The sequence below is a fragment of the Sus scrofa genome, chromosome 4 (assembly GCF_000003025.6).
Source record: "Sus scrofa isolate TJ Tabasco breed Duroc chromosome 4, Sscrofa11.1, whole genome shotgun sequence".
Classification (NCBI taxonomy): Eukaryota; Metazoa; Chordata; class Mammalia; order Artiodactyla; family Suidae; genus Sus; species Sus scrofa.
The window spans coordinates 4,183,885-4,209,642 of record NC_010446.5 but is presented as its reverse complement, the minus strand read 5'-3'; the positions used below and the strand labels follow the sequence as shown (position 1 = coordinate 4,209,642).

The window sequence follows — 25,758 nt, the reverse complement described above, 5'->3', positions numbered from 1 at the left end:
TTGTCCTTCCTTCTTTCTGCCCTGAGGAAAGGAGGTCACTGGGCCTCTCCGCGCGGGAGCAACGGACCCCAAAGCCCATCATTCCGCGGGAGCCACGAAGGTGTCAGGACATGGATGTCCAGGCCCAGGGGTGCTCCTGGCGTCGCAGGGCCAGGTCTCTGGCAGGCCTGGGGCCACATGTGGTTACTGGTGGACACATGAATGAGGCTGGCTTGAGGGGCGAGGCTGCGCTTAGTATCGATGACGTAATAATCAAAAGCAGTTACATTGTTTTCTACGACACTCCCGTGGTTACAGAGGCTTCCATTCCAGGTACCAGGCTGCTCTTCCACGTGCATGAATTCCTTTACTCTCCAGTTCAACGCAACAGAGTGCGTCCCATCCCCCATTCCACGGATGCAGAAACGGAAGCACAACCACACTCAGGCACCTGCCCAGAGGGCCTCTGGCCAAGATGGAAATTAGCAGAGACCCTCATGGCCCACCCGCCTCACTGCACCTGCTACGAAGTCCTGGAGCCCCTTCCCGCCTTGAGCCACCTGGCCTGCTTCCCCCCCACCCCCCACCCCGCATTAGGAAAGGTTTGTGGCCCACTCCTCACCCCGCCCCTGAAGGGAGATTATAGGCCCCCAACCAAGCAGCAAGGGTATGGTAAGACTCTCTCCTCTCTCCTTTGTCCCTGGGCTGTAAAAACACATCTCGCTTGGGGGTGGCTCTCCCCGGTCATCGGGAAGTCATTCCACTGCTCCAGCAGCCCTTCTATTCTCACTAAACTCTCCTTCTCTCTATCTCACTGGAGAAAGAAGACAGCAGGAGAATCCAGAGACACCGAACCATGCTGACCCGAGTTCCAGATGCTCCAAAGCGAAAAACACCTTCTCAGGGCCACCTGCATGATCTGAGCTCACCCAGTTCTCTTCCTGACACGGGTGACCTCATGCTCCAGAACCCACCTCACCCAAGTCAATTGACCCCCCATGAAAAAGTCCAGACCATCAAAGCTGAGTGTCCCCAGCGGCAGGTAGGAACAGACATAAAAGAAAAGATTGGAGGAGAGATGGTTTCCCGCCCCGAGGGTCCCCAAGTCCAGCCTTCCAGAAGGGGCCCCCGTCCCCCCGCCGGGCTGTGGGCCAGGGCGGCGCCCAGGTGGCTCTCTGACTTAGAGAAGCAGGTTTGGTTGGAGAAGGATCAAGAGTTCTGCAGTTCACGTGACCGCCTGGGTTCCGGGCCTGCTCCTCCACAGTTTAACTCTCGAAGCCCCAGGGGACAAAGGAGCAGTGTCCCCCTTCCTACTGAGATGCCCTGGGGCCAAAATGCTCCCAGTGGGTGGTGGGGAGGACGTGGACTGGCCCAGGCAGGCGTGCACAGGGCACAGCCAGAAGGGGGCGCTATTGCCTTAATGTTTTCAGATTTTTTTTTTTTTTAAACCAGAATTGTCTGTTATTACATATACCCCGAGAGGAAAAGAAAAGCAGGCCAGATTCTTTGGAAGCTTGAATGTGATTCTGCTGTGGCCCCGGCAATGCTGCCAAAGCAATAAAAGGGGCTTAATGCTCTCGCTGAGTCCTCTGCATCCTGGAAATGAGTTTCTCAAATAAAAATTGCATTTCTGAAACGTCCAGGGGAGCAGCAGGCCTGAATGGCTTACCCACCAAAGCCCTTTCCATTCCAGGATCTCTATTTATAGATCGCAGGTCGGTCCAGAACAAAGCCCTCAGCCTTCCACCCTGCAGCGGGGGATGGGACGTGAGCAGGTCCAGGTTGGAGGAGAGCAGGACACAGTGGGAAGGGACGGCAGGCCCTTCAGGGGTGTGACCACTGGCTCTGTGGGCTGGCCTCTGTGAGGTGCGGAGCTGCGAGCAGCCAGGACGCTTCCCAGACTGGGCTTTTGGTCCTGACTCGACTGCCCTCCATCCGTGGAACCTGGCCTCCCTCGGCCTCAGTTTTCTCATCTATAAACTGGAGGGGGGGGGTTGCTGATAACATGAGCATCCCGGGTCACTGTGCAGTGATCCTGTGATCCTGGGACACGGGCAAGTCCAGACCTGAGAGCGCTTAGGCTTTTTACAACAGCCTGCAGGGAGGGCCGCAGGCACGCGCTCCCGCCTCCGCCCATCTGGCCACTGTAGTCACGATCCATCACCGTTTTACAGAAGAGACTGAGGAGTTCCTGCTGTGGCTCAGCAGGTTAAGGCCCTGACGTTGTCTCTGAGGATGTGGATTCAATCCCTGGCCTTGCTCAGTGGGTTAGGGATCCGGCATTGCCGTGAGCTGTGGTGTAGGTCGCAGATGTGGCTCAGATCCCGTGTTGCTGTGGCTGTGGTGCAGGCCCACAGCTGCAGCTCCAATTCGACCCCTAGCCCGGGAACTTCCATATGCTGTGGGTGCGGCCCCAAAAAGTAAAAAAAAAAAAAAAAAAAAAAAAAAAAAAAAAAAAAAAAGAGAGAGAGAGAGAGAGAGACTGAGTACCCATGGACTTTGGAGTCTAAGGGCTCCTGGATACCAGCCCGTGTGAGCAGAACTACTTCAGGCCAGCAAGTGAAGCCCGGGGAGGTGAGACGGGATGCTCCAAACCACACATGGGACAGAACCGAAACTGGAACCCCGGCCACCGCTTCGACTCCAGGGTGCTCTCCCTGAAGGCAACACACAGAACCGACAAAGGGAGGCTTGGCAGCTCCTGGAGCCGACGGCCACGATGCCAGAGAGCTCCTACCTTTTCTCCTCGGTCCCCTTTCAGTCCCGGGAGCCCCAGCTCCCCTCGCTCTCCCTGCAAAGAAAGGCAAGTGGGAAACATCAGGGCTCATTTGAGTGGAGGGGCCGCCTCGTGCAGGTGAAGACCAAGTTCAAGGGATGTCCCTCCAGCGACACGCAAAGCACCCAGTTCTCCACCTGGCACCTGGCAGACGACACCGCTCACCCTGTGCCTGTAAATTGCATCCGAAGATGGCCCACCCTTTTCAGAGCCATCCCTCCGCCTCTGTCCTTCTGTTCCAGCTCCTGGACCAGGCCAGCCTGACCGCCTTCCTCTTCTCTTCCGCAAAGATGGGGAATACGCCCCAACCCCAGCCCGGTGGCCACCCAGCCCCCAAGGGTCCAAGACTGCCCTCCAGGGCACAGGCCACTTACCCGTGCTCCCTTCTCTCCCCTCACACCTGGGGATCCCAGAGCGCCGGGGAGCCCTGCCTCCCCCTGTGGAAAGAACGTAGCCCCCACTCAGTGGGCTCTCAGGATGAGCAGCCACATCTGCTGCCCAGCCCCCCGGAGCCCCCGGGCTGAGAGGGGGTAACACGGAAAGTGAAATAGTGGAGAGGGGAGATCTCGAGCGTGGGGGCACTGGGGCGCCCCCAAGCGCCTGCTGACTCTGCTACCCCTCTGGGAACCCTTGTTTCGCCTCCTCATCCCGTGGACCAGCCAGGGTCACCTCCTGGTCACCTGTCCTGAGATCCCCCGGGTCTGAGGACAATCCCAGGCCTGCCCACCCTCACCTGCGTGGCACCACCCGCTGCACCCATGCAATTGCTCTTGGTCCATGGTGGCGACACCAGGAACAACCCAGAAACCGGTGCAGGCCACGCTAACAGTCATGGGGTGGGTGAGTGAAGGCGTGACGTGACTGGCGCGGGGGCCCAGGGGACACGAAAGACAAGGCGGAGGGAGCAGGACGCCCTGAGGGATCAGACCCACAGACCTTCTCTCCAGGCCGGCCCGCCAGGCCCTGCTCGCCACCGTCACCCTGCAGACAGAACAGCAGACACCTCGTTACTCTCCGCTTATTACGCCGTCGCTGACACGCAGCACCTGTCAGCCGCAACCCCTGATTCTGAGCAAGCAGCACAAGCGCCACAGGCTTCAGCAACAGTGTTGAGCGTTCCCGGAGCCCGGCTTCCACACTCCCCCACACGGTTTTTTGCTGCCCTCCAAAGACACAGCTTCTGGAAGTCCCGCTGTGGCTCGAAGGGGTTGGTGCCCTCTCTGGAATGCAGGGATGCAGGTTTGATCCCTGGCCCAGCGCAGTGGGTTAAGGCGCCTGCATTGCTACAGCTGCGGCTTGGATCTGAACCCTGGCCTGTCTGAAGTGGCCAAAAAATTTTTTTTTAAATAAAAAATACTTTTTTGAAAATGACACAGCTTCTGGAACTGCCCTGACAAAGTTTATTCCGGTGGAATCCATTCTTCCTGAATCGAGATGCTCGCAGTGCAAAACGATGAGAAGGAACTGAAATCAGGACTCCCAGGGCCACCCCGGTCTGAGATTTGCTGCCCTTCAAGGAAACCCAGGCCCCGGGCCGGTTCCATGATGGAGAAGAGGTCTGATGAGCCTGTCGGGCCAGCCGCGGCTGTGGTTCAGGCTCTCTGGGGAAACAGGAGGAGCCCACTGGCGGCTGAGGGCGCGCTTCCCTCTCCCATAGCGGTGACAATAAAGACCAGTCTGGGATGAAATGTCACTAAACATCTAAAGTTATACTGGAAAGCCAGCCCCCAGCGGGGACACACTGGTTCCAGGAGCTTGGATGAAGTTTCGTCCTTGGCCATCAGGTCCCTGCCTAGCGTTCTGCAGACACGTTTGAGGGGGGTGGCGGGCACAGGGGCCTCTCCTCTGATCCCACAGCATCAGGCTGCTGGGCTTCCCAGGTCCCTGTAAGTCACTGATGCAGAGAGGTGTGGTGGGTGGGGCGGAGAGACTGTCGTTTCTTTCTTCTTTTTTTCTTTTCTTTTCTTTTTTTCTTTTCTTTTGACAGCCATGTCTAGTGTCTCGAGGAATACTAACTTCTCCGATGCCAATTTCTTCCTAACACGATGCTACTGAGTAAAACCCTTAGTAGATCTCCATAAGGAAATGTGGTTTTCTGAGAAATAAACGGGCACATGAAAGAATGAACGAATGAATGGGTGTGATGACACATAAGGATTTTCGCTGCAGCGATGCCAGACGCCGCTGGCACTGAAGGCTGTAGCGCACCACCACTTAGCAGAGAGAAAGGAAAAAGAAAGAAAGCAAAGAAGCTAAAAATATGCTTTAGCAGCTTGCACGCATTTCTTCTGGCCGCTCTGGTGCCACCAGGGCCGCTGGTGTCCAGAGTCAGTGCACAGAGACATTCTAGATGCCCTCCAGTTCCCCCATCAACTCCCAGTGTTTACAAGCACAATCAGTAAGAACCGCGCTAACCAGAACTGTGCAAATGCTTGCTACACAAATGCTCACTTTAAAGCTGCTGGGACGGTAACACCTCTGCAGGGGCAACTGGTTCTCACGTGCTGAGAAAGGCGCTGGGGGCTGAGGTTGGGTAGAAGGCCTTTTGAAGGCCATGTGAAGTGCCCCCCAAACCCTAAGCCAAAGGCACCACCCATGAAGGGCTGGGCGCCACTCTGAACTCTTGACATGAGCCAAAGTGGTCAATGCAGTGACTCACCCTGCAATCAGTTGGTTCCCTGAGGGGACTTAAGAACCTGCCACCCAAGACGTATCCATAACCTCCTTCAAAGAGATCCATCTTTAGTTGGCACGATGTCAAAATAAACTAACGAACAGGACCTCCTGCCAGGTCTCCTTTGAAGCTACAAGGTATGTTCTACAAGTATCATAATTCACAGTTTTGAACCTTCTAGAGAAATGCTTTAAACATATTACACTGGAAATCATACAAAAATGACACATAAGCTGCAGTAATAGACGTCTCTAAATCCTTCAGCCATTAGGGGTTAGCATAAATACAAAACATGTAGGAGTTCCCTTGTGGAGCAGCAGGTTAAGGGTCCGGCAATGTCTCTGCAGTGGCTCAGGTCACTACCGAGGCTGGGGTTCGATCCCTAGCTTGGTCCAGTGAGTTAAAGGATCGGGTGTTGACTGGATTCTATCCCTGGCCCAGGAACTTCCATATGCTGCAGGTGCAACCATAAAATAAATGTATATATAGATGAAAAGACTAAGGGGCCCAGAGGGCCTCTCTAACGTCACCCTAAAACTTCTCCTGATGGAGCACCTTCATCTGCAGAATCGTTCACAGGGAACTCAACGGGGATAGACTGCCTCTGAAGACTGTTGAATGGAGTGTTGAAATTCATACAGTGTCAGCCTAGAAGGATTTGCCAGCTCGCAGATCTGAAGAAACACAGCTCTAAGGTCTGGGTGACTCCATAAAATCCATGAAGTCAAAAATGGAAAATAATAGCAAACTATGCAGACACTTTAAGTTATTTTCAGAACGTGACTGAATTTCAGCCAATCCATCAAGCACTGGAAGGTGGGCGGGTGTTTATGAGACCATGAGAGTCACCCACAAACCCCTGGGGCAGCATTTGCGTGGACAAAACACGGCATGTTACACGTCATTACATTTCAGTCTTTGGGGATCATTATAAATATTTCTTAAAAAGCGAAAGCTGAGTCTTAAAAATGAAAGGCTGCTGTGCTTGCGAGTGGTAGCAGGATGGCTCGCTGTGCCCTGCTGGGAGCAAGAGGGCCAGGTCTCAGCATCGCTGAATCTGAGATGCAGGGTTTCCAAGAAGATGCTTCTCCCACCCTGCGCCCCGCGGGCATCCCGAGATGTGGGGGGCGCTGATAATCTGGGCATGTTCTGCTCTGTTTTCATTTGGTTTTCTCAAGGATGACCACTTGGTGAAAACGCAAGGCAGCAGGGAAGCTCGGGGCCATGGATCTGCCCATCAGCCCTTCACTGACAGCCAGGCGACCTGAGTCCTGCCTCCCGGGGCGGCAGGGTCACCACAGGTCACTGGGCTCTGTCCAGGCCATGCTGTGTCCTTGCTGGGCCGGGTCTGTTACCCACCCACCCAGGGAACCCTTGCTGAGAGTGCCTGCCACATGCTGGACCCTGGGCTGGGAGAGGGGACCGTGGTGGCCAAGACCCAGTCACTGCCCTGAACTAGTTCTTAACCCGGGAGGGCGTGAGGTGCTGTGGGGGGAGCGACGGGACTTCTTCCCAAGGCCACTGCTCCCCCCGGGTGCTCTCTCCTCGAGCCACAGGTCTCCTTGGGTCCCAGGACCGTGCCTGCCCCTTTGCTCCTCTGGCCTCGAGGTGCAGAGGCTCTGCTGCTGCCAGTCCCGGGGCGAGGGTGTCACCACGGTCCTTCCTGCCCGACCCCAGCCCACAGAGATGCCCTGCCCTGGCACCGAGGTTTGCACAAGACCCAAGGGCGCCGTTTAGAGTAAGGAGCATGAGGGGAAGGGGGCCGAGTCCCTACCCGCGGGCCAGGCTGTCCAGGCAGACCGTCCTCCCCTCTCTCTCCGGGGTCTCCCTGCAAGGAAAGCAACGAAGAGTAAGCAGGAGGGGCTGGGCTCGGAGGCGACACACCGGGGACCAGACACAGGCTGGAAGGAAGACCCCTGGGACGGAGGTGTACCGAACTCGAGTTCTGTGTGACCTTGGGGACCAAAACCAGCAGCTCAAACCACCCCAAGATGCCAGAGTCGATGGCTCAACCTTTGACTTATTTTTTTATTTTTTTGTCTTTTTGTCCTTTTTTTAGGGCTGCACCTGCGGCATATGGAGGTTCCCAGGCTAGGGGTCCAACTGGAGCTGTAGCTGCCGGCCTACGCCACAGCCACAGCAACGCGGGATCCGAGCCACATCTGCGACCTACACCACAGCTCATGGCAACCCTGGATCCTTAACCCACTGAGGGAGGCCAGGGATGGAACCCGCACCCTCATGGTTCCTAGTCGGATTCGTTCACCACTGCGCCACGACGGGAACGCCCACCTTTGATTTATAAGGACGTAACTGAAGAGAAATGCTGTTCTCCTACCCACGGGTTCAGAGGAAGGAAGCTTCAGCCTAAGCGCCGAGACTACAAATACCTGCTTAGCCCTTGTGTCTTGGAAAACAAGTCAGCAGGATGGAGAATATTTGCATAAACTGCCCAGAAAATTAAGTTAAATCCATACGTATTCTGTATCTTGTCATGAAAAAGTGGGAGTTTTCTAAACCTGCTCATTGAAAAGGATGCTGCATTTCCCCAGAATATCCAAACGTTGCTTTTCCAGGTCTGCTGACACACATCCTTGGACGTCTGTATGTTTTTGCCAGGAGAGGGTGAAGTTCACTCGTTAAAATGCTGGCTGCGTGGCGTTTTAATTGTCCATCTGAAGTGGGTAAACCGCGAACTCGCTCCCCAGTTTTCCGACAGTTAACCTCTGCCTCTTTTCTCAATGATCTCGGGGTAATGAGCCCCAGCAGAATATATCTGAAGTTGAAGTCTCTGATTATGTGTGTAAGAGGATCTGAAAGGGTTTCCTCCTCGCAGATAAATTAGGTACATGCTCCTAACAGATTAAAGTCCTGGGCCTCACATGGTCCCCCAGTTACCTGAGTGGAAGTGAGGGGCTGGCCTTGCAAACCCGAATATTCCCGAGCCCCTCAAGATGCCAAGCGTGACCCAGGGCCCAGGCTCCATGTACTTTTATTCACCAACAATCAAGCATCTCTTTGGCATCTGTATTTTCATTCCCAAACTCACACCGACCTTGGGGCCCGGCAGGCCTGGGGGTCCATTCAGCCCGTCCTTTCCAGGTGGTCCCTGGGCCAAGAGGGAAAAAAACAGACCAACGTGAAAGGCCTGGTTACAGGGAAGGGGCCCTGGCGTCCAGCCCGTGGGCCCGACGCAGAGCCGGGGAGAGAGGGCGGGGCTCCGGTCACTCACCGCCGGCCCGGGGTGCCCGGGTTTTCCCGGGAAGCCGATCTCTCCAGGTAAACCCTGCAGAGGGACCACAGGGAACGTGAGTCTGAACTCTTCCAAGCACGCGAGCCTCCCTCCCAGCGCCTCTCCGGGCAGGAGCCCAGGTCTTGGGGAAATCTGGTGGCCCTGATGTGTGATGTCACAGCTCCAAGGCTGGCAGCCCAGGGCTCCTCGGGGCTGCAGCCGGGCCGTCACCTTCGTTCCCACCTGGTGGGATGGCTGGGCCCCTCCCCCACCCCCCGCAGGTCCCCACCCCCCATGCTCTGCCCACAGGCGACTTTCCCAGACGCTCCTGAGGTGGGGGAGGGGAAGGTCTCTGAGCCAAAGCACCCACTCCTGAAAGACCCCAAAGGGCAACCCCAGACCCCCGTGCCTCCCAAAGCGCTTCTTTAGAGCAGCCACTGATGTGCTCCGGGACCTCAGGTGCCACTTGCAATTTAAGGGCCCCCAGCAGTGGCTGCCGTTGCTCTGGTCTCAGACAGTCAGGTGGCCCTACACAAAGGTGTCCCCAGCTCCCACAGCCAGGAAATTTCCCTCTAAGTGCCCTGGGAAGAGAAAAATCAAAGCCAGTCTCACCGGGGGGCCTCCGGGTCCAGGGGGGCCTGGAACGCCAGGTGATCCTGGGGGGCCCTGAAAAGAGAGCACGGCCTGGGTTACGCGAATGTGTGGGAGTGGCCGCCCGGGCACACGGTCCTTTGAGAGAGGAGAGGACAGGGACACAGGGATGCAGCTTTATCTCAAAGACCTTACTTTTTCAACAAAAAGGAACAAAAGCAAAAAGGAAAGATCTGAAATAAATTGGCAAAATGTTAACCTGTGCGGGTCTATTGCTGTCTGTTATGTTACCTATTCTGCTATACATTTAAAATACTGGAGCACTTAAAATAAACAGATGTGGAGCTCCTGCTGTGGCACAATGGGATCAGTGGTGTCTCTGGAGTGCTGGGATGCAGGTTCCATCCCCCGCCTGGCACAGTGAGGTGAAGATCCAGCATCATTGCAGCTGTGGCACAGGTTGCAACCATGGCTGGGATCTGATCCCTGGCCCAGGAATTCCATATGCCGTGGGGCGACCAAAAAAGAAAATGAACATAACATAATATACTATACTATATACACATGCTGTGAATACACACGGTGGGTTAATCTATTAATGAGTATCTTCTAGAACAGTGGTTCCCCAGCATCTTCAGCCCTGAATCACCGGGATGAATACACAGGTCTGTTTAAAGCCCCCTCTCTCCACTGCACAAGCTCTAGGAGACGTACCTCTCGCCTCTGTTCAGCTGTCTCTCCAGAAAAGCCCTCCCATGTGTCTCCCTTCTCGGGCGGATGTCTCCACCTTTCTGAAACTTTCCGCAATTCCCCAGGCAGAATTAATCACCGCCCCCCCCCAAGCTGAAGGCCAGTGTAAGTGTGTTCATCTGACCCACGCGCCCTCAAAGGCAGAGGCCCCTCCTCTTCCCCCTGCATCTCGTCTGGCCGGCGGCAAGCCCAGGGCCTGAAATAGAGCAGGGGCTCAAGGAATGTTTGAAGCGGTGTCCACTGGGGACACCGCTGAGAGAGCTGTGCCTTCAGCGAGAACAATATCATGTCACCACTAGAGGGCAAGAAATACTAAAAAATGGCCAAGGTTGCTACAACGGTGGACAGCTCCCGTTCCTCCCTCTGGGGGCGCTGGTGAGTCAACAGAGGGCAGAGAAAGGCAGCATTTATCGAACCAAACTTTTGGTGGCACCAGGACCTGGCATTGTGTTGCTCATTCAGTGCTGGCAAGTCTTTGCGGGTAGTGCCTACTTTCATGAGGAGACATCTGCGTGGAGCTGGCAGCGCTGGACAGTGGCCTGGGTAGGTACCAGTGCAAGGTCCCCTAATGGGTGAGGGCGGGGGAGGGCACCAAAGAAGGCTGGTGACCCCGGGCTCGAGCGCTCTACGCAGGCACTGACCATGACATCGGCTTTCCTGGATGCAGCAAGCGACACTTCGGAATCGTGGCCTTGGGACCTTACCAATGACAGGCAATGACTGCTGTTGAGACTGGACCCACCCCCCAGCAGTCTGACCAACTTTCATCAGTATCCTTGCTTTGCCTTCTTTCTTCTGCAAATAAGGTGAACAAAACCCCAATAAGAATGGCCATTTGAGCCACTTCGTTGGGAAGTTTCCAAATGAAGCTAGATGCTTCACTGCTACATTGCGGCGATTTATGAATTTCCTACTTTGTTCTACACATACTCGAGGGGTCTTTGGAATTTTAGGCATGAAGCGGCTCCCTGCCTCCCACAAAAGAAACCTGCTTGAGCTCCCAAGACTCCACACCCTTAGTCCTCTTCCCAGACGAGGTGTGAGGGATTCAGGATGGCGGGGCTGCCGAGGAGGCAGGGGCTGGGGAGGGGCTGTGATGGGACGGAGGTCCAGACACACGGGCACAAGGATGGATGCCGAACCGCCTGCACGAGGTCATGGGAGGGACGGTGTGGGGTGGGGGCCTTCGGGTTCCCTCCTTCCAAAACACGCCTCGTGCTGGGGGAGCAGCGAAGCACAGCCAGACACGGCAGCTGGACTGCGGCAGGAAAACCACACCTGTGCTGCCAGGAACCGAGGGAGAGAAGCACCTCAAGGAAGAAAGAGAGCGAGCAACTGAGAAGCGGGGCAGGATGAGGCCGGAGAACTGACCTCTGTCCCTGTCAGGGATCAGGCATCGCTGGCCTGGAAAGACACGGTTTCGGTGGCCCGTCAAGAGGAAAGCAGACACGAGCGGCCTCAGGCGAGGTGGAAAGTCGGGCAAGGAGCCTGATCTGAGAGCAGAGATGATTTCCGAAAGGTTTTGCCGGGAAAAGAAGAGAGGAGCGCCCGCTGTGGTGCACTGGGTTAAGAACCTGACTGCAGCAGCCGTGGAGGTGAGGGTTCTACCCCTGGCCCCGCACCGCGGGTTAAAGGTCCTGGCATGGCTGCAGCTGCGGCGCGGATTCAATCCCCGATCTGAGACTGTCCGCAGGCCACGGGCGTGGCCATAAAATAAAATTTAAAACAGGAACAGGGAAAGTAGCCGGAGCTGGAGGGATTCCGATGGAGTGAGTTTTGTTTCTGAGCTGGATGGCCTGTGTGTGCTGGGGGGAAGGACCCTACAGAGGGGCTGGTCCATGCTGGAGGGAAGGCCTTGCGGGCGGAGGCTGAAACCAAGACCCAAGGGAAGGGACGGCTCACCGGTGGAGCAGGGACCTTCCTCCAGTGGAGCCAGAGGAGGGCCGAGTGGGGAGGGGAGGCTAAGGCAGGGGGTGGACGGGGTCGCCTCTGCTGGCTTCCACCTCCCCGAGGAAGTACAGGCAAGACCATGGGCCGTGCAGCAAGGGAGAAGCAGAGGATGCCGTGGAATTGAACTCAGACGGGGAGTGTGAGAATGAGGAGCAGGCACGTGACTGGCCATGAGCTCTGGACCTGCACGTACAACCGACCTGCAGCCATTTGTTGGAGGAGGGCTGAGTCAGCAGGTGCCCCCCCACCCTCGGGGCCGTGTTGAGCCTCCACAGGCCCGTCTCCCAGTCGGGGCAGAGGGAGAGAACACGGAGGGCCTGCTGAGCTCAAAGACCACCCAACGACGCGGGTGAGAAAGCTGGGACCCTGGTGAGGACACGCTCAGGAGGGTGGGTTACACACATGGGCTTCCTCTGAGTCCGTTTCCTGTTCTTTCTGCAGGAGCCCAGACCATCCCAGCTACCTGGCTGCGGAACTCTGCACGACGGATGGGATGGATGCTTTAAGAACTTCTTCCAGGAGCTCCCTGTTGGCTCAGCAGGTTAAGGAACTGGCACTGGCACTGCTGTGGCTCAAGTCACTGCTGTGGTGCGGGTTTGGTTCTGGTCCGGGAACATCCGCCTATGCTGTGGGTGCGGCCAAAAAAAAAAAAAAAAAAAAAAGAACCTTTCCTAGGACTGACAGTGTGAGTTCTTTCTGGCCTCACAACTGTCTTCACAAGATACTGAACCCAGCAGCCAGCCCAGGCCCTGGCACAGAGGACACCCTCGACCTGCACTTGTCGAATCATGAAGTGCCTCTTGGAAGAAGACACGTCACTTCCTTTCTTTAGGGAAGGAGGGCAGGAAAATTTGTGTGCGGATCCTCGCAGGGCTCTGATTAAGCACTGGATCCCTAACCCGCTGTAGCACAACAGAACTCCAGAGGGGGCATATGGAAGTTCCCAGGCTGGGGTTGAATTGGAGCTGCAGCCGCCGGCCTACACCACAGCCACAGCAACAACAACATGGGATCCGAGCCACGTCTGTGACCTACACCACAGCTCAAGGCAATGCCAGGTCCTTAACCCCCTGAGCGAGACCAGGGATCGAACCCGAATCCTCATGGATACTAGTTGGATTTATAACTCACTGAGCCACAACGGGAACTATCCCCCACCCCAGAAGGTTATTTTAAACTAAAATGATTTGACTATTGATATCTTTATGAGTGGTAATGATGACATAAAGAGATGAAACAGGCCTTTGGTTTAAGGTGGCCTGGAGTCAATTGCTAGGTGGCCTTGTGCACCTAAACGGGCTTGGGGGATGGACTTGACTTCCGTCTCCAGAACCATCACGAAGAGGGGGGGCCCTCCTCACATCTTTGGGTCAGTGAAGGCATCTGAAACCAGCCCAGCAGTTGGGAGTTTTCACCGTCTTCTCTTTTTATCATTAATAAAAATATCTAAATCACCGATACACCTAATTATTCAAGAGAGTGACAAATGAGCCAACAGATCTAAATGTTAATAACAAAATAGCTGGGTTTTTTTTGTTTGTTTTTTCTAGGGCCGCTCCCATGGCATATGGAGGTTCCCAGGCTAGGGGTCCAATCGGAGCTATAACCACCGGCCTACACAAGAGACACAGCAATACGGGATCCAAGCCGCGTCTGCAACCTACACCACAGCTCACGGCAATGCTGGATCCTTAACCCACTAAACAAGGGCAGAGATCGAACCCAAAACCTCGTGGTTCCCAGTCAAATTCGTTAGCCACTGCGCCACGATGGGAACTCCAAAATAGCTGTTTTAATTATTACCAATAAAGAACAACAAAGTAATGACTCTATTAATTAACCAATAAGGCTAATTAGTATTAACAGAACATCTGATCCTTCTTAAGACCACGGTGACTAAACAGCTATTCAACGTGCTCCGTCATTACAGTGATGTATAAACAACCGATTGCCCCAATTATCATTATTAATAACGGAACAGCAAGTACCTATTCCTAAAACCACCTCGTTGCAATTGGAGCAGATTTATGAAGCCGGATGGAGTGTGAAGATGCATGAAAATTACTTCCATAAATTAGCATGGCAATCGCCCTCCCTGCACGACTTGGAAATGTTTGCTTTCCTCCCAAATTGCTTGTAATTGTGAGTCCTCCTCTCCAGGGATGGGGCTCCAGGGGGTCATGGCTGTCCCCTCGGGGGGCTTCGGTGTAGACACCCAGGACCGAATACCTACTGGGCCGCGTGGGGCCGGCCCCGCCCTGGCCGTGTTCCCACCAACCCTGAGGATTCCGGCCGTCCTGATGACCGCAGCCACCTTTACAGAAACAGGTGACCAGACCAATTCCCACCGTGCCTGATGCAGCATGCAGGAGCCACCCACCTAGAATGTGTATGTTGAGTCTACAACATTCCAGCCAGTGAAAATTCTCATCTTGAAAAAGAGGCACCAAAGATTCTTCTAGAATGCCAGCCACTGGGGGCTTGGCGCTCTCTGAGGCTGCAGTGCTGGCTCTTCTCATCACGAGCAAAGCGAATTAAACGCCGAGCTCAATTTCTTTAGATTTGAAATGGGATAAGCCTTCTTTTCTCACAGGAGGTTACACAGTATAGACACAATTACACATGAGCGCCAAGGAGAGCGTCTTGGTAACAGCAGAACCTGAACACGTGTACCCTCTGCCCTCTGCCTGGAGGAGCAGAACACCCTGAACCTTCGTTTCTGCTGCACCAGTCGCCCTGGATTTTCGGGTCAGTGAAGGGACCCTCGTCTGGGCCCCGACAGAGGCTGAGGGGCCCTCCCAGGACTTAGACTACCTGGACCTCTTTCTGCCCCCTCACACCTGGCTCCTTGATGGAGAAGATGTGGGATGCGACCCTGGTGATGGTGTCCCCGAGGCACAGTGAGCACCGGCGGGGTCGCCATCCTGTCCTCCTGGGTGGTGGCAGCAGCAGGAGGGCAGGCTCATCAAGGGCTCGGGCCACATGTGCTGCTTCCTCTTGAGCTTCGACCAAGGTGGGCTTTGGTGCCCACCTGTTCCTGGACGCCTGCCCCTCCACCCGTGGGGCGGTGGCCACACTGTCCTCTGGCGTTGCCAGGGAGGCACCCACCCAGGGGACGTTGCTGACTGCGCTTCCCAAAGCCACTTTTCCTGCACTGAGGTACGAAGTGTGTGCAGGACCGGCGCCCCAGTATCACCCGCCCCCTTTATGGCTCTTTTGGAATTTGTAACAAACAGTGAAACTGAACTTGTCCATGATGCCTCAGACAGAGGCGGCGAGGGCTGGAATTCGAACCAGATCCCTCCCCTGGGTAACCGCGTCCCCTCCCCTCCTGGGGCTGCCTTCTGGGAACTCACTGACCCTGATGGGGGTGGGGAGGCCAGGGAGGCTGAAGGGAAGTCTGAACACCCACCAGTGCCAGGCGGCTGTCCTGCCCATACTGAGGTGGGGCTCACGGTGATGTCACATTTATAGATAAAGGGGACAGAGAGAGGGGTTAGGGCCAAGGTAGCCTGGGGAGGGTAGGAGATGTCTGCCCAGAAGGCAGTGCCCCTGAGCGAGTCTCTCTGCATCTGGGACTCTCACCCCCCAACTCTGAAGTGGAAACAGTGACCTCAAGCCTGCCCATGGTGGGGGGAGGGTGGCTGGTCCCCAGGAGACCACAGTGACAGCACGTGTGAAACTGGGAGTGGGGAGCTAGACAAAGGGTGGAGCCAGCAGAAGTCACACCAGAGCTGAGTCTGAAAGACGGGGGCAGGGGAGGTGCTGCCCCATCCACCTACATCTCTCCAGGCACCAGAGAAGGTCCTTCTCCCCGCACCTGCAGTGGGGGGACAATGACCCACCAAGCATTCTTCTCAATGCTTTGATGAGGTGGCATGCAAGATTCCGACTACCAACCTGAGAACGGCTACCCGATCATTTGTTTAGTCAGAGAAAACAGCACGCTGCTGTGGAGGAGAATTTAAAGCCAGTAGTTACCTGATGCCCCGGCAATCCAGGGGTTCCAGGAGGGCCCGCCTCACCCTTCTTTCCCTGAGCACAAAAGAAGAACCAAAATTAACAGGCAGGCAGTGCCCAGAGCCCGGCTAATAACACCGTCTGGTGGAAAAGCCCTGATTAACGACACCCCCCCCCCGCCGCCGGAGGCCTGCAGGGGAGCAGTGGGGTTGGGAAGAAGCTGGGGCCCGGGAGCTTCCGCTTGGATGCCAGGGCTGTCACTTAGATGACTGGGGCAATGCAGGGCCCCAAAGTCAAAATGTACAGCAGGGTTCCCCTGAGAAAAATGTCCTTATTCCCCCCGCCCCCGCCGCCACTCAGCCCCGTCCCCTGAAGGCAACTAATCCTGCCAGATGTAGGTTAATCTTTCCAGAAGCATTTTATGTTTAGACAAACTTGGCACACCCATCTGCATGCATGCCCTTGTGCACGCACGCATGGACACATTCTCTCTCTCCCCCTTTGTTTCTTTGCAAACTATACCATACAAGCTGCTGATAAACTTTTTTTTTTTTTCACGTGCGCCTGACGTCTGTTGGGTGCACCCTTTATCAGCGAGCAGGGAGCCTCCCCGTCCTTTTTCACAGCCACGTAGTTTTCATCATCAGGGTGAAATGGTGCAGCCCCTACTCCTGGGCAGCCAGGTCACGTGGGCCATTTCTGCTCTTCTGTTAGAATCCACGCTGCCACGCATGACCCACCACCCTTGGCCTGCCCCCAGGCCCCCCTGGACCACTGCAGGGGCCTCCCCAATGCACCCGAACCGTAAGGAAGTTCCCAGGTGAAGGGCTGAATCAGAGCTGCAGCTGCTGGCCTATGTGACAGCCACAGCAATGTCGGATCCGAGCCACATCTGTGACCTACAACTACAGCTCACGGCAATGCCCGATCCTCAACTCACTGAGCGAGGCCAGGGATCGAACCTGCGTCCCCATGGATACCAGTCACATTCATTACCATCGAGCCACACAGGAACACCAAAGAATGACATTCTTAGAACATCAACCAGGCTACATCTCCTCTGCTCACACTGTGATCCTGCCCAGCTCACTCAGAGCCAAGGTGAAGGGCCTCCGCCTTCTTTCCATCGGGAACAGAACAAACACATCCTTGCTGGCTTTTCTTCCTGCTCGTTCCCAGGAATCCACATGGCTCTATCCAGCAATTCCATCTAGTCTCTGCTAGAACGCCTTCTCTGCCCAGCCTGAAACGGCACCCTGACCCCTGTCCCGCCCTCTCCCTGCTGTATTTTCCTTTGCTCTATCACCACCGGATACATCATGGCCCGTCCACCCAGTGGGGAGCTCAGCTCCTGAAAGCAGGCCCTGCCGCCTGGTGGAAACTCAATAAACACTCGTGGGCTGGATGCAAAGCTTGTCCCTCTGGGACTGATGTGGTCTGAGCCAGGACAGCGGCCGCGGGGAAAGCAGTGGGGGTGGAGAAAAGCGACGGTAGGACGAACAGACACCAGCTGCAGAGAGAGTGGGCTGGTCTGATTCTGAAGCCCCCAGACCCCCATCGGCTGGGCTGAGAGCACCACAGCCCGGAGGGCGAAATCACGGCTAGGTTAGAACGAGTTGCTTGACCCTTGTCAGGTCAAATTCACAGTGTGGGCTCAGCTACCTTCAGAAGGGAGCCAGGCCTTGGAGGCACCTGTCTGTGCATCCATCTCACCTGCCCTGAGGAATGCAAACACCGGGCTGCTGGTCATAAGCGGTCTGAGAGTCGCCAGCTCCCCTTCCTCAGGGAATTTTCTCATGAAGCCGATACTCCCCTTGCTTCCAGGACTTGCCATGGAGAGAGGCTCCGGAAACTTACGAGATGGACAGACCATTTCCCGTCAAGGTCAGTGGGATGGCCTGGTGAGTGGTCAGCAGAATTCGGAACCCCGGGCAGCAAAGTTTAGAGGAAAGGCTGAAATGCAGGGCGAGGGTGTGTAACGGTTGATAAGCAAGGATCAGCGGGGAGACGGTGGGTGGGACGGCCTGGGCTGTGACTGAGCAGAACTACTAAATAAAATGCCACTCAGGGAGCTGCCTGGCCTCTATCGGTGGGTTAAAGATCCAGCATTGCCATGAGCTGTGGTGTAGTCGCAGACACGGCTTGGATCCTGCGTTGCTGTGGCTGTGGCGTAGGCTGGCGGCTACAGCTCTGACTAGACCCCTAGCCTGGGAGCCTCCATGTGCCGCAGGTGCGGCCCTAAAAAGACAAAATGAAATAAATAAAATGCCACTTGGACCTCAGAGGCTGCATCAGCTTCCCTCCTCCGGATGATCCGCCACTGTCGGAGGGTCCCTGATGTCCCGGCAGCTCCTCGCTCCGCCGGAGGTTGGGGCTCTTACATAAGGACACCACTAACTCCGGGAGATGACCCCCCGGTTGGAATGAAATGAGTGGCGGGCAGGGAGTGGGAGGTGCTGCAAGGCTGGGGAGGTCAGTAACGATGACCTGAAAAAGGAGAGCCTCGGGCAGGCCAGAGGGATGTGGTGGGAACGAGAGACATGCAGAGCCGAGCGCCCGGAGACGCCTCCTCCCTCCCTTCCTGCGGCCACAGCCGGGGCGCTGACCCTGCTCGAAACCCCGCCCTCCCCTCCAGACTTCCCTGGCACAACCTATGCTGGCAGGTTATTCTTCCACAGGGTGAGAGAAACTCTGTCCAACTTACCTGCCACCTCCTTGGCCAAAAGGCAGAACATCTGAGCTGTTTTATTGGGAAACTGACACACCATGTGACCCTGACATGCCTTTTTGAGTCTGGTGTCCAGTCTCCCATCCCTAAGCGACGGCTGCTTAGCTTGGCCCCAGAGACCCTAAAGACTCCTGGCCTCTGAGGCTTGGCCCACACTGCCACCTCTGTCCGCAGCAGCCACACTGCCATCCCACTCTTTTTTTGTTGTTGTTAGGGGTTGAATTGGAGCTGCATTTGCCAGCCTACACCACAGCCACAGCAACACCAGATCCAAGTCATGTCTGTGACCTACACCACAGCCCATGGCTATGCCGGATCCTTAACTCACTGAGCAAGGCCAGGGATTGAACCGGCATCAAGGATACTAGTCAGGTTCATCACCACTGAGTCGTGACGGGACCTCCCTCACTGCCATGTCAACTTGTCAAAATCCTGTCCCAGCCCAGTGTCACCTCTTCCATGAAGTCCCAACAATAAGGTGAAATAACGGCAAAATACGGAAATATATATTTGAGATTCTCTGGTGTCACTCAAGTGTTCATGAGTCAGAATCACCAGGGACGTGACATAAAGCTACCAACCAGGACTTGGTCACTCACTGCAATCAAAGGAATTCTCTACAATCAAAGGAATTCTTTTTCAAACCCATTTCCTCTACAGTATCATAAAAAAGGGGCTTCTCAATCCAGGGTAGATGAGGAAGGGCAAGCCATTGAACTTGCTGAATCTTAATTTCCTTGTGTGGAAAATTATAATCATTGTATTTATCTGAAAAGACAGTAGTCGAGAAAATAACTCAATAACTAAGGAAGTGACTTATAAAGCAAAACAAAGCATCGTACAGGGAGTTCCTGTTGTGGCTCAGTGGTAATGAACCCAACTATCCATGAGGTTGTGGGTTCAATCCCTGGTCCCGCTCAGTGGGTTAAGGATCCGGCGTTGTCATGAGCTGCAGTGCAGGTCGCAGACGCGGCTCAGATCTGGTGTTGCTGTGGCTGTGGTGTAGGCCGGCAGCTGCAGCTCCCATTCAATTCCTAGCCTAGGAACTTCCACATGCTGTGGGTGTGGCCCTAAAAAGGAAAATAAAAACAAAACAACAACCAAAACCCTAAGCATTGCATGAATGTAACAAACAGTCAGGAGAAGGGGAAAGAAGATGATGGTGACTGTGATGAGGAAGAAACGGTAACAGCAGACTTCCGGCTCCTTGGAGTCCCTGGAGTTGGAGACCACAGGTCGAGCAGATCTGGTTTCAAAACCACTACCTCCCAGCAGTGCCATGGAGATTAATGAGATAACGCCTGAAAGTGCTTAGCACAGGATCTGCTGTTAAGAGATGCTTAGTAGTAGAGGTGATGATGGTGGGGGTGATGATGATGATGGGGGTGATGGTGGTGGTGGAGGTGATGGTGGTGGGGGGGTGATGGTGGTGGTGGGGGTGATGGTGATGGTGGTGGTGGAGGTGATGGTGGTGGTGGGGGTGATGGTGGTGGTGGGGGTGATGGTGGTAGTAGAGGTGATGATGGTGGGGGTGATGGTGGTGGTGGAGGTGATGGTGATGGTGGAGGTGATGGTGGTGGTGGAGGTGATGATGATGGTGGAGGTGATGGTGATGGTGGTGGTGGAGGTGGTGGTGGAGGTGGTGGTGGAGGTGATGGTGGTGGTGGAGGTGATGGTGGTGGTGGAGGTGGTGGTGGTGGTGGAGGTGGTGGTGGTGGTGGTGGAGGTGGTGGTGGAGGTGGTGGTGGTGGAGGTGATGGTGGTGGTGGAGGTGATGGTGGTGGTGGTGGAGGTGATGGTGATGGTGGGGGTGATGGTGATGGTGATGGTGGTGGAGGTGATGGTGATGGTGGTGGAGGTGATGGTGATGGTGATGGGGGTGATGGTGATGGTGGAGGTGATGGTGATGGTGGGGGTGATGGTGGGGGTGGAGGTGATGGTGGTGATGGTGGTGGTGGCGGGGGTGATGGTGATGGTGGGGGTGATGGTGGGAGTGGAGGTGATGGTGGTGCTGGTGATGGTGCTGGTGGCCATGTTACCGATGGTGAAGGTATTGATGGAGGCCACAGCTCTAAAGACGGTGGGGGTAGCAGCAGCTAGGTCCCCTCTGCATTTTGGACTATGCTTGCGTGTGGGGATTTGAGAAGTGCTGACCAGCACAAGTTCTGCAGCAATAAAGAATTGTTTTTACTACCAATGAGCCTGTTTCTTGTCATTTTTCTTTTCTTCTCTTTTAAATTGCTACCCAACGCAAGGTCTGGATAAATGTTTGTAATTTATCACGGGGGCAGATTTTTCAAGCCACTCTGGATGCCAGGATGCTGAGCAAAACCAATATTTCCAAGGCTGCCTGTCTGCCTGAGGAGAACAGGGAAGCCTATAAACCAAACAGCCGCTCCTGTCCCACCAGGACGCGGTAACACAGCCACGTGAGGGGCCATTATCAGATGAAAGGATTGCTTGTGCAAGTGGTTCTAATCTGTGCCGTATGGCCCTTTTGCTCAGTTCCTGTTCTCCATGCCTCCAAATGTCAAACATGATTACTTTCTACTGGTTAGAGCCGAAACCAGGTGCTCAGGGAAAACCTAGCGTGTCCTTAAATAAACCTGGCTCCACGCCACGATCTGAATCAAACAGTAGCCTGTAATACAAAGGATGCTGTTGCCATCTGGTAGATGAGGGCGAGGCAAGAAAAAGGGCTTTAAAAATTGAGAAGGAAAACAAATTCAACCCAGGTTGCCACTGACAAAAGACTGCCCGTGTTTCTCTCTCTCAAATCTACTAGAAATCAGAGCTGATGGATCTCATCGCTTTCAGCAATATAAGACCCTGGGCTCACGGGCGACAGACAGCCTGCGATTAAAGTGACAGGTGTTTAAGGCATCCTATAGAACAGGTGCTGCTGGTTAAGAAGGGCTCCCTGATTGCCTCGAGGATTCCGATGAAAGGACTGTTACTGTCCAGTTTAGAATTCCAGTTATGCACACGGACCCACACACACCCCACATCCTAAGGCAAAAACATGAAAGATCCGGAGCCAAGATGAGCTGAGTTGTAATCCCTGCCTCACCATTTATAATCTGTGTGGCATTGGGTAATTCACTTCATACCTTCACGGAATGAGATTAAAAGGACCATACCTCATAGGATCCTTGTGAGAATAAGTGAGAAACATATGTGCAAAAAAAACCCCAAAACACAAAAAAACACCTAAGTACCTGCTACGCAATGAAGAATCAACCAATGCTTTCTCCTTCCTATACCTTCTATTAGTTCTGCGCATGTATAGACAGAGTCTGTGTTTAAGTATGTTGTTAAGGCAGCTGACGCAACCAGGCACAACCTGAGACCTTCAGGGTCGCTAGTTTCGGTAGGAAGACGAGCACTGCATTTGCTACTTCAGTCTTGGGAAGAGAGAAGAAAAACCAGAAGATGTTGAGAAAACCATCAAGGGAACCGAAGAGACTGTCCCCAGCTTGTGGGAAGGGCCGTGACAAAGCCCTGCATGACCCTGGGCAAGCAGATCATTTAATTTCTCACCCGACATTAAATTGCTCACTGTAAATCTGAGATTCCACCCACTACAATGATTCTGCCTACGATGATCCTGTAGTTCAGATGTTCCAAATTTTACAGTAAGTTTACTTTTATTTTTATTGTCTTTTGTCTTTTTAGGGCCACCTCCATGGCATATGGAGGTTCCTAGGCTGAACTGGAGCTCCAGTTGCCAGCCTACACCACAGCCACAGCAATGTGGGATCTGAGCCGCGTCTGTGACCTACACCACAGCTCATAGCAACGCTGGATCCTTAAGCCACTGAGTGGGGCCAGGGATCAAACCCGCAACCTCATGGATACTAGTCAGGTTCATTAACCAATGAGCCATGACGGAAACTCCAAATTTTATAGTAAGTTTAAATGCCTGACAACATGGAATTCTCTTAAGCAAAGTTTTTTTCTTTTTCCTTTTTTTTTTTGTCCAATGGCTGCACCTGCAGCATATGGATGTTCCCAGGCCAGGGACTGAAATCCGAGCTTCAGCTGCAGCAACGCAGGATCTTTAACCCACTGCCCGGGCTGGGGATTGAACCAGCACCTCCACAGCAACCCAAAGTGCTGCAGTTGGATTCTTAACCCACTGCACCAGAGCGGGAACTCCTCCCCTCCTTTTTGTTCAGAGAAGAAAGAAGGTAACTAGGCTATTTGGGGTGAGACTAGGACCACACAGCAAGACAAAGACAGGGTATGGAAGAAACCAAGGTTTTTTTTCTTTAAAATTGGACATTCTAGACACATAGATGACCAAGAGTCCATGCAAAGGTGCTCAGCATCCCTAAGCGGCAGGGGACTGCACATCAAAACCACGAGGAGATGTCACCCACACGCCTTAGAATAGCTACTACCAAGAAGACAAGGAATAGCAAGTATTGGTGAGGATGGGGAGAAGAGGGAGCCTGCTGCACTGTTGGCAGGAATGGAAACTGGTGCAGCCACGATGGAAAACAGCATGGAAGCTCCTCAAGAAGAAGAAGAAGAACTACCACACGATCCAGCAACCACTCCAATTCTGAGCATCTGTCCAAGGAAATGAAAACACTAACTTGAAAAGATACACACACCCCCATGCTCACTCCAGCATTACTGACAACAGCCAAGACATGGAAGCCACCTAGTGTCCACTGAAGCAATGATGGATAAAGAAAAAATGGCATACATACAAGGGAATAAAAGTAAGGAAATCATGGAGCTCCCGGTGTGGCTCAGTGGGTTAAGAACCCGACTAGTATTCATGAGGACGCAGATTCAGTCCCTGTCCTTGTTCAGCGGTTTAAAGGATCTGGAATTGCTGTGTGCTGTGGTGTAGGAGGCAGACACGTTCAGATCTGGCGTTGCTATGGCTGTGGTGTAGACTGGCAGCTGCAGCTCTAATTCGACCTCTGGGCTGAGAACTTCCATAGGCCTTGGGTTCAGCCTTAAAACAACAACAACAGCAGCAAAAAAAGGGACATCTTGCCATTAGCAACAACGTGGATGAACCTTGAGAGCCTTATGCTAAGTGAAACACATCAAGGACAAATACCACACAGCCTCATTTATAACGTGGCACCTAGAAAACCTGAATTCACAGATGCAGAGAACAGACTGGTAGTTGTTGGAAGGGGCAGGGGTAGGAGGTGGATGAAATGGGATGAAAAAAAAAAAAGTTGGGCATTCTCTGTCAAAGGTCAGAACCCAGGAGCCCAGAGGCCCAGTCCAGGGTCCTGTTCCGCCCATACCACCAACTGTGCCAACCGCCTGGAAAGCAGCACTCCTGTGGGACTATACAGTCACTAATGCTATTATGTATTTATGCATATTTACACCCTTATAGATATTATTTAAATATTTATTGTAATGTATATATAAAAATATGTTTTATAAACATGGGGCACTCCTCTAGATGCTGCAAATACAAAAATAACATCCTCACAGACATATTTTAGTGGAGAAAACAAAAATAAACAAATTCTCAAATAATAAAAATATCAGGTAAGTCCTCTACAGAAAATTAAAATAGGCTGGTGTGAGAGTGACAGGATGTCTATTTTGGGGTGGACGATTAGGGCACGAGAGAATTTTTTTTTTGAAAAATCAACCTCATGGAAGCTTTCCAGTGTCCAAGTGCCTCCACAGCCTGGAGCCTGGCTGGCTCTACTTTGGAAAGTTCTGGGTTCAGATGCGGCTGCAGCACTGCCCCCTCCAGCAGGGCTCCCCAGGCAGGGCCTGGTTCAGAAAGGCAATAGGAAAACAGAAGTTCAGAAACGGCTTGAGTAGCTTCTCTACCTCCGTCTAAGGCAGGGAATACAGCCAGGCTGTGAGTGCCTGACATCCCCTGCAGGGGTCCTGCACCTTCCAGGGCTCTGCGGGATCGGGATGGGGATGGGGATGCGGGATGGGGATGGGGATGGGGATGCGGGATCAGGATGGGGATGCGGGATGGGGATGGGGATGCGGGATCAGGATGGGGATCGGGATGGGGATGGGGATGGGGATGCGGGATGGGGATGGGGATGCGGGATCAGGATGGGGATCGGGATGGGGATGGGGATGGGGATGCGGGATGGGGATGGGGATGGGGATGCGGGATCAGGATGGGGATCGGGATGAGTATGGGGATGGAGATGTGGGACTGGGATGGGGATGGGGAGAGGGTGCCTGGCTCCTGACCCTCCCCTTTCACCACATCACTGTGGTAAAATACCAGCTATGACCAAAATGAATGCATTCGCCTTGCCAGGGATTACGCTGTCTGCCTCTCGCTAATCTCTAAAATAAAGGCATCCCATTATGCAGCCGCTCTGCTGTCTCTGTGTCTCGGTTCCCCGGCCCCTGCAGCACCTCACTGTCTTGTCTCTTCCCGTGCCACAGCCTGAGTGTGCACGCTGACAGTAAGGAGCCCTTCAGAGGGACGTTTCAATGGAAGCTGACGGGGAGGAAATGCAGGAAGCCCTGAGCGAGGGCGAGGGGTCGTGCTCTGAATAAGTCGTCCTTCGGTCTCGGGTCTTCCCGACTCAGCCAGAGACCGGCTGAACAGGAAGTGGCTTCTGAGCCCACACCAACATCGCCGTTTGCCTCTGCTCTGGGTGTCTGCGGTGAAGCCGAGAACTAGCAGTGCCCATGGGATGGAAGGGCTCCCGTCAGATTACCGTCAAGGACACCAGCAGCACGGGGTCCCCAGCGACCCACTGGGTCACCCCCCTCTGTTTGCTAGAGACACAGGACCAGAGAAGAGCTCCTCTCTCACCACCCCGCCCTGGGACTCTGGGCTTGCTCTCCTCCGCAACACACTCGGTCTCTCAGGCCAAGGGCTCTGCCTCTGCCTCGGGGCCCTGCTGCCTGGCAGAGCCTCGGGTCCAGGACAGGTGCTCCTCCCAGCCCCCTCCCCGGTCTGGACCACCACCTTTTCCCCTTGACCACAGCCATCATCTCCTAGTCGGTCTCCTCCCCTCCACACAGCGGCCAGACGGATGCCTCTGGAATGCAACCTGGGCCACGCCACTTCTGCACCCAAACATCCTGCAGGGAACGAACGGCAACCAGACATGCATGAGACAGTCCGGGAAACTGTGAACACAAGT

The 25,758-nt window shown here is 54.3% G+C and overlaps 1 protein-coding gene across 1 annotated transcript in view; it reads right to left on the bottom strand.

Moving 5' to 3' along the window:
* COL22A1 (collagen type XXII alpha 1 chain) overlaps positions 1 to 25,758 on the bottom strand; it is a 244,154-nt gene that overhangs the window by 103,556 nt on the left and 114,840 nt on the right. Inside the window, exons 23-30 of the mRNA XM_021088863.1 lie at positions 15,934 to 15,987; positions 9,274 to 9,327; positions 8,662 to 8,715; positions 8,485 to 8,538; positions 7,204 to 7,257; positions 3,692 to 3,736; positions 3,130 to 3,192; positions 2,717 to 2,770 (exon numbers count right to left, since the gene is read on the bottom strand). Of these exons, the coding sequence (XP_020944522.1) occupies positions 2,717 to 2,770; positions 3,130 to 3,192; positions 3,692 to 3,736; positions 7,204 to 7,257; positions 8,485 to 8,538; positions 8,662 to 8,715; positions 9,274 to 9,327; positions 15,934 to 15,987 (432 nt within the window). The remainder of the gene's footprint in view (positions 1 to 2,716; positions 2,771 to 3,129; positions 3,193 to 3,691; positions 3,737 to 7,203; positions 7,258 to 8,484; positions 8,539 to 8,661; positions 8,716 to 9,273; positions 9,328 to 15,933; positions 15,988 to 25,758) is intronic.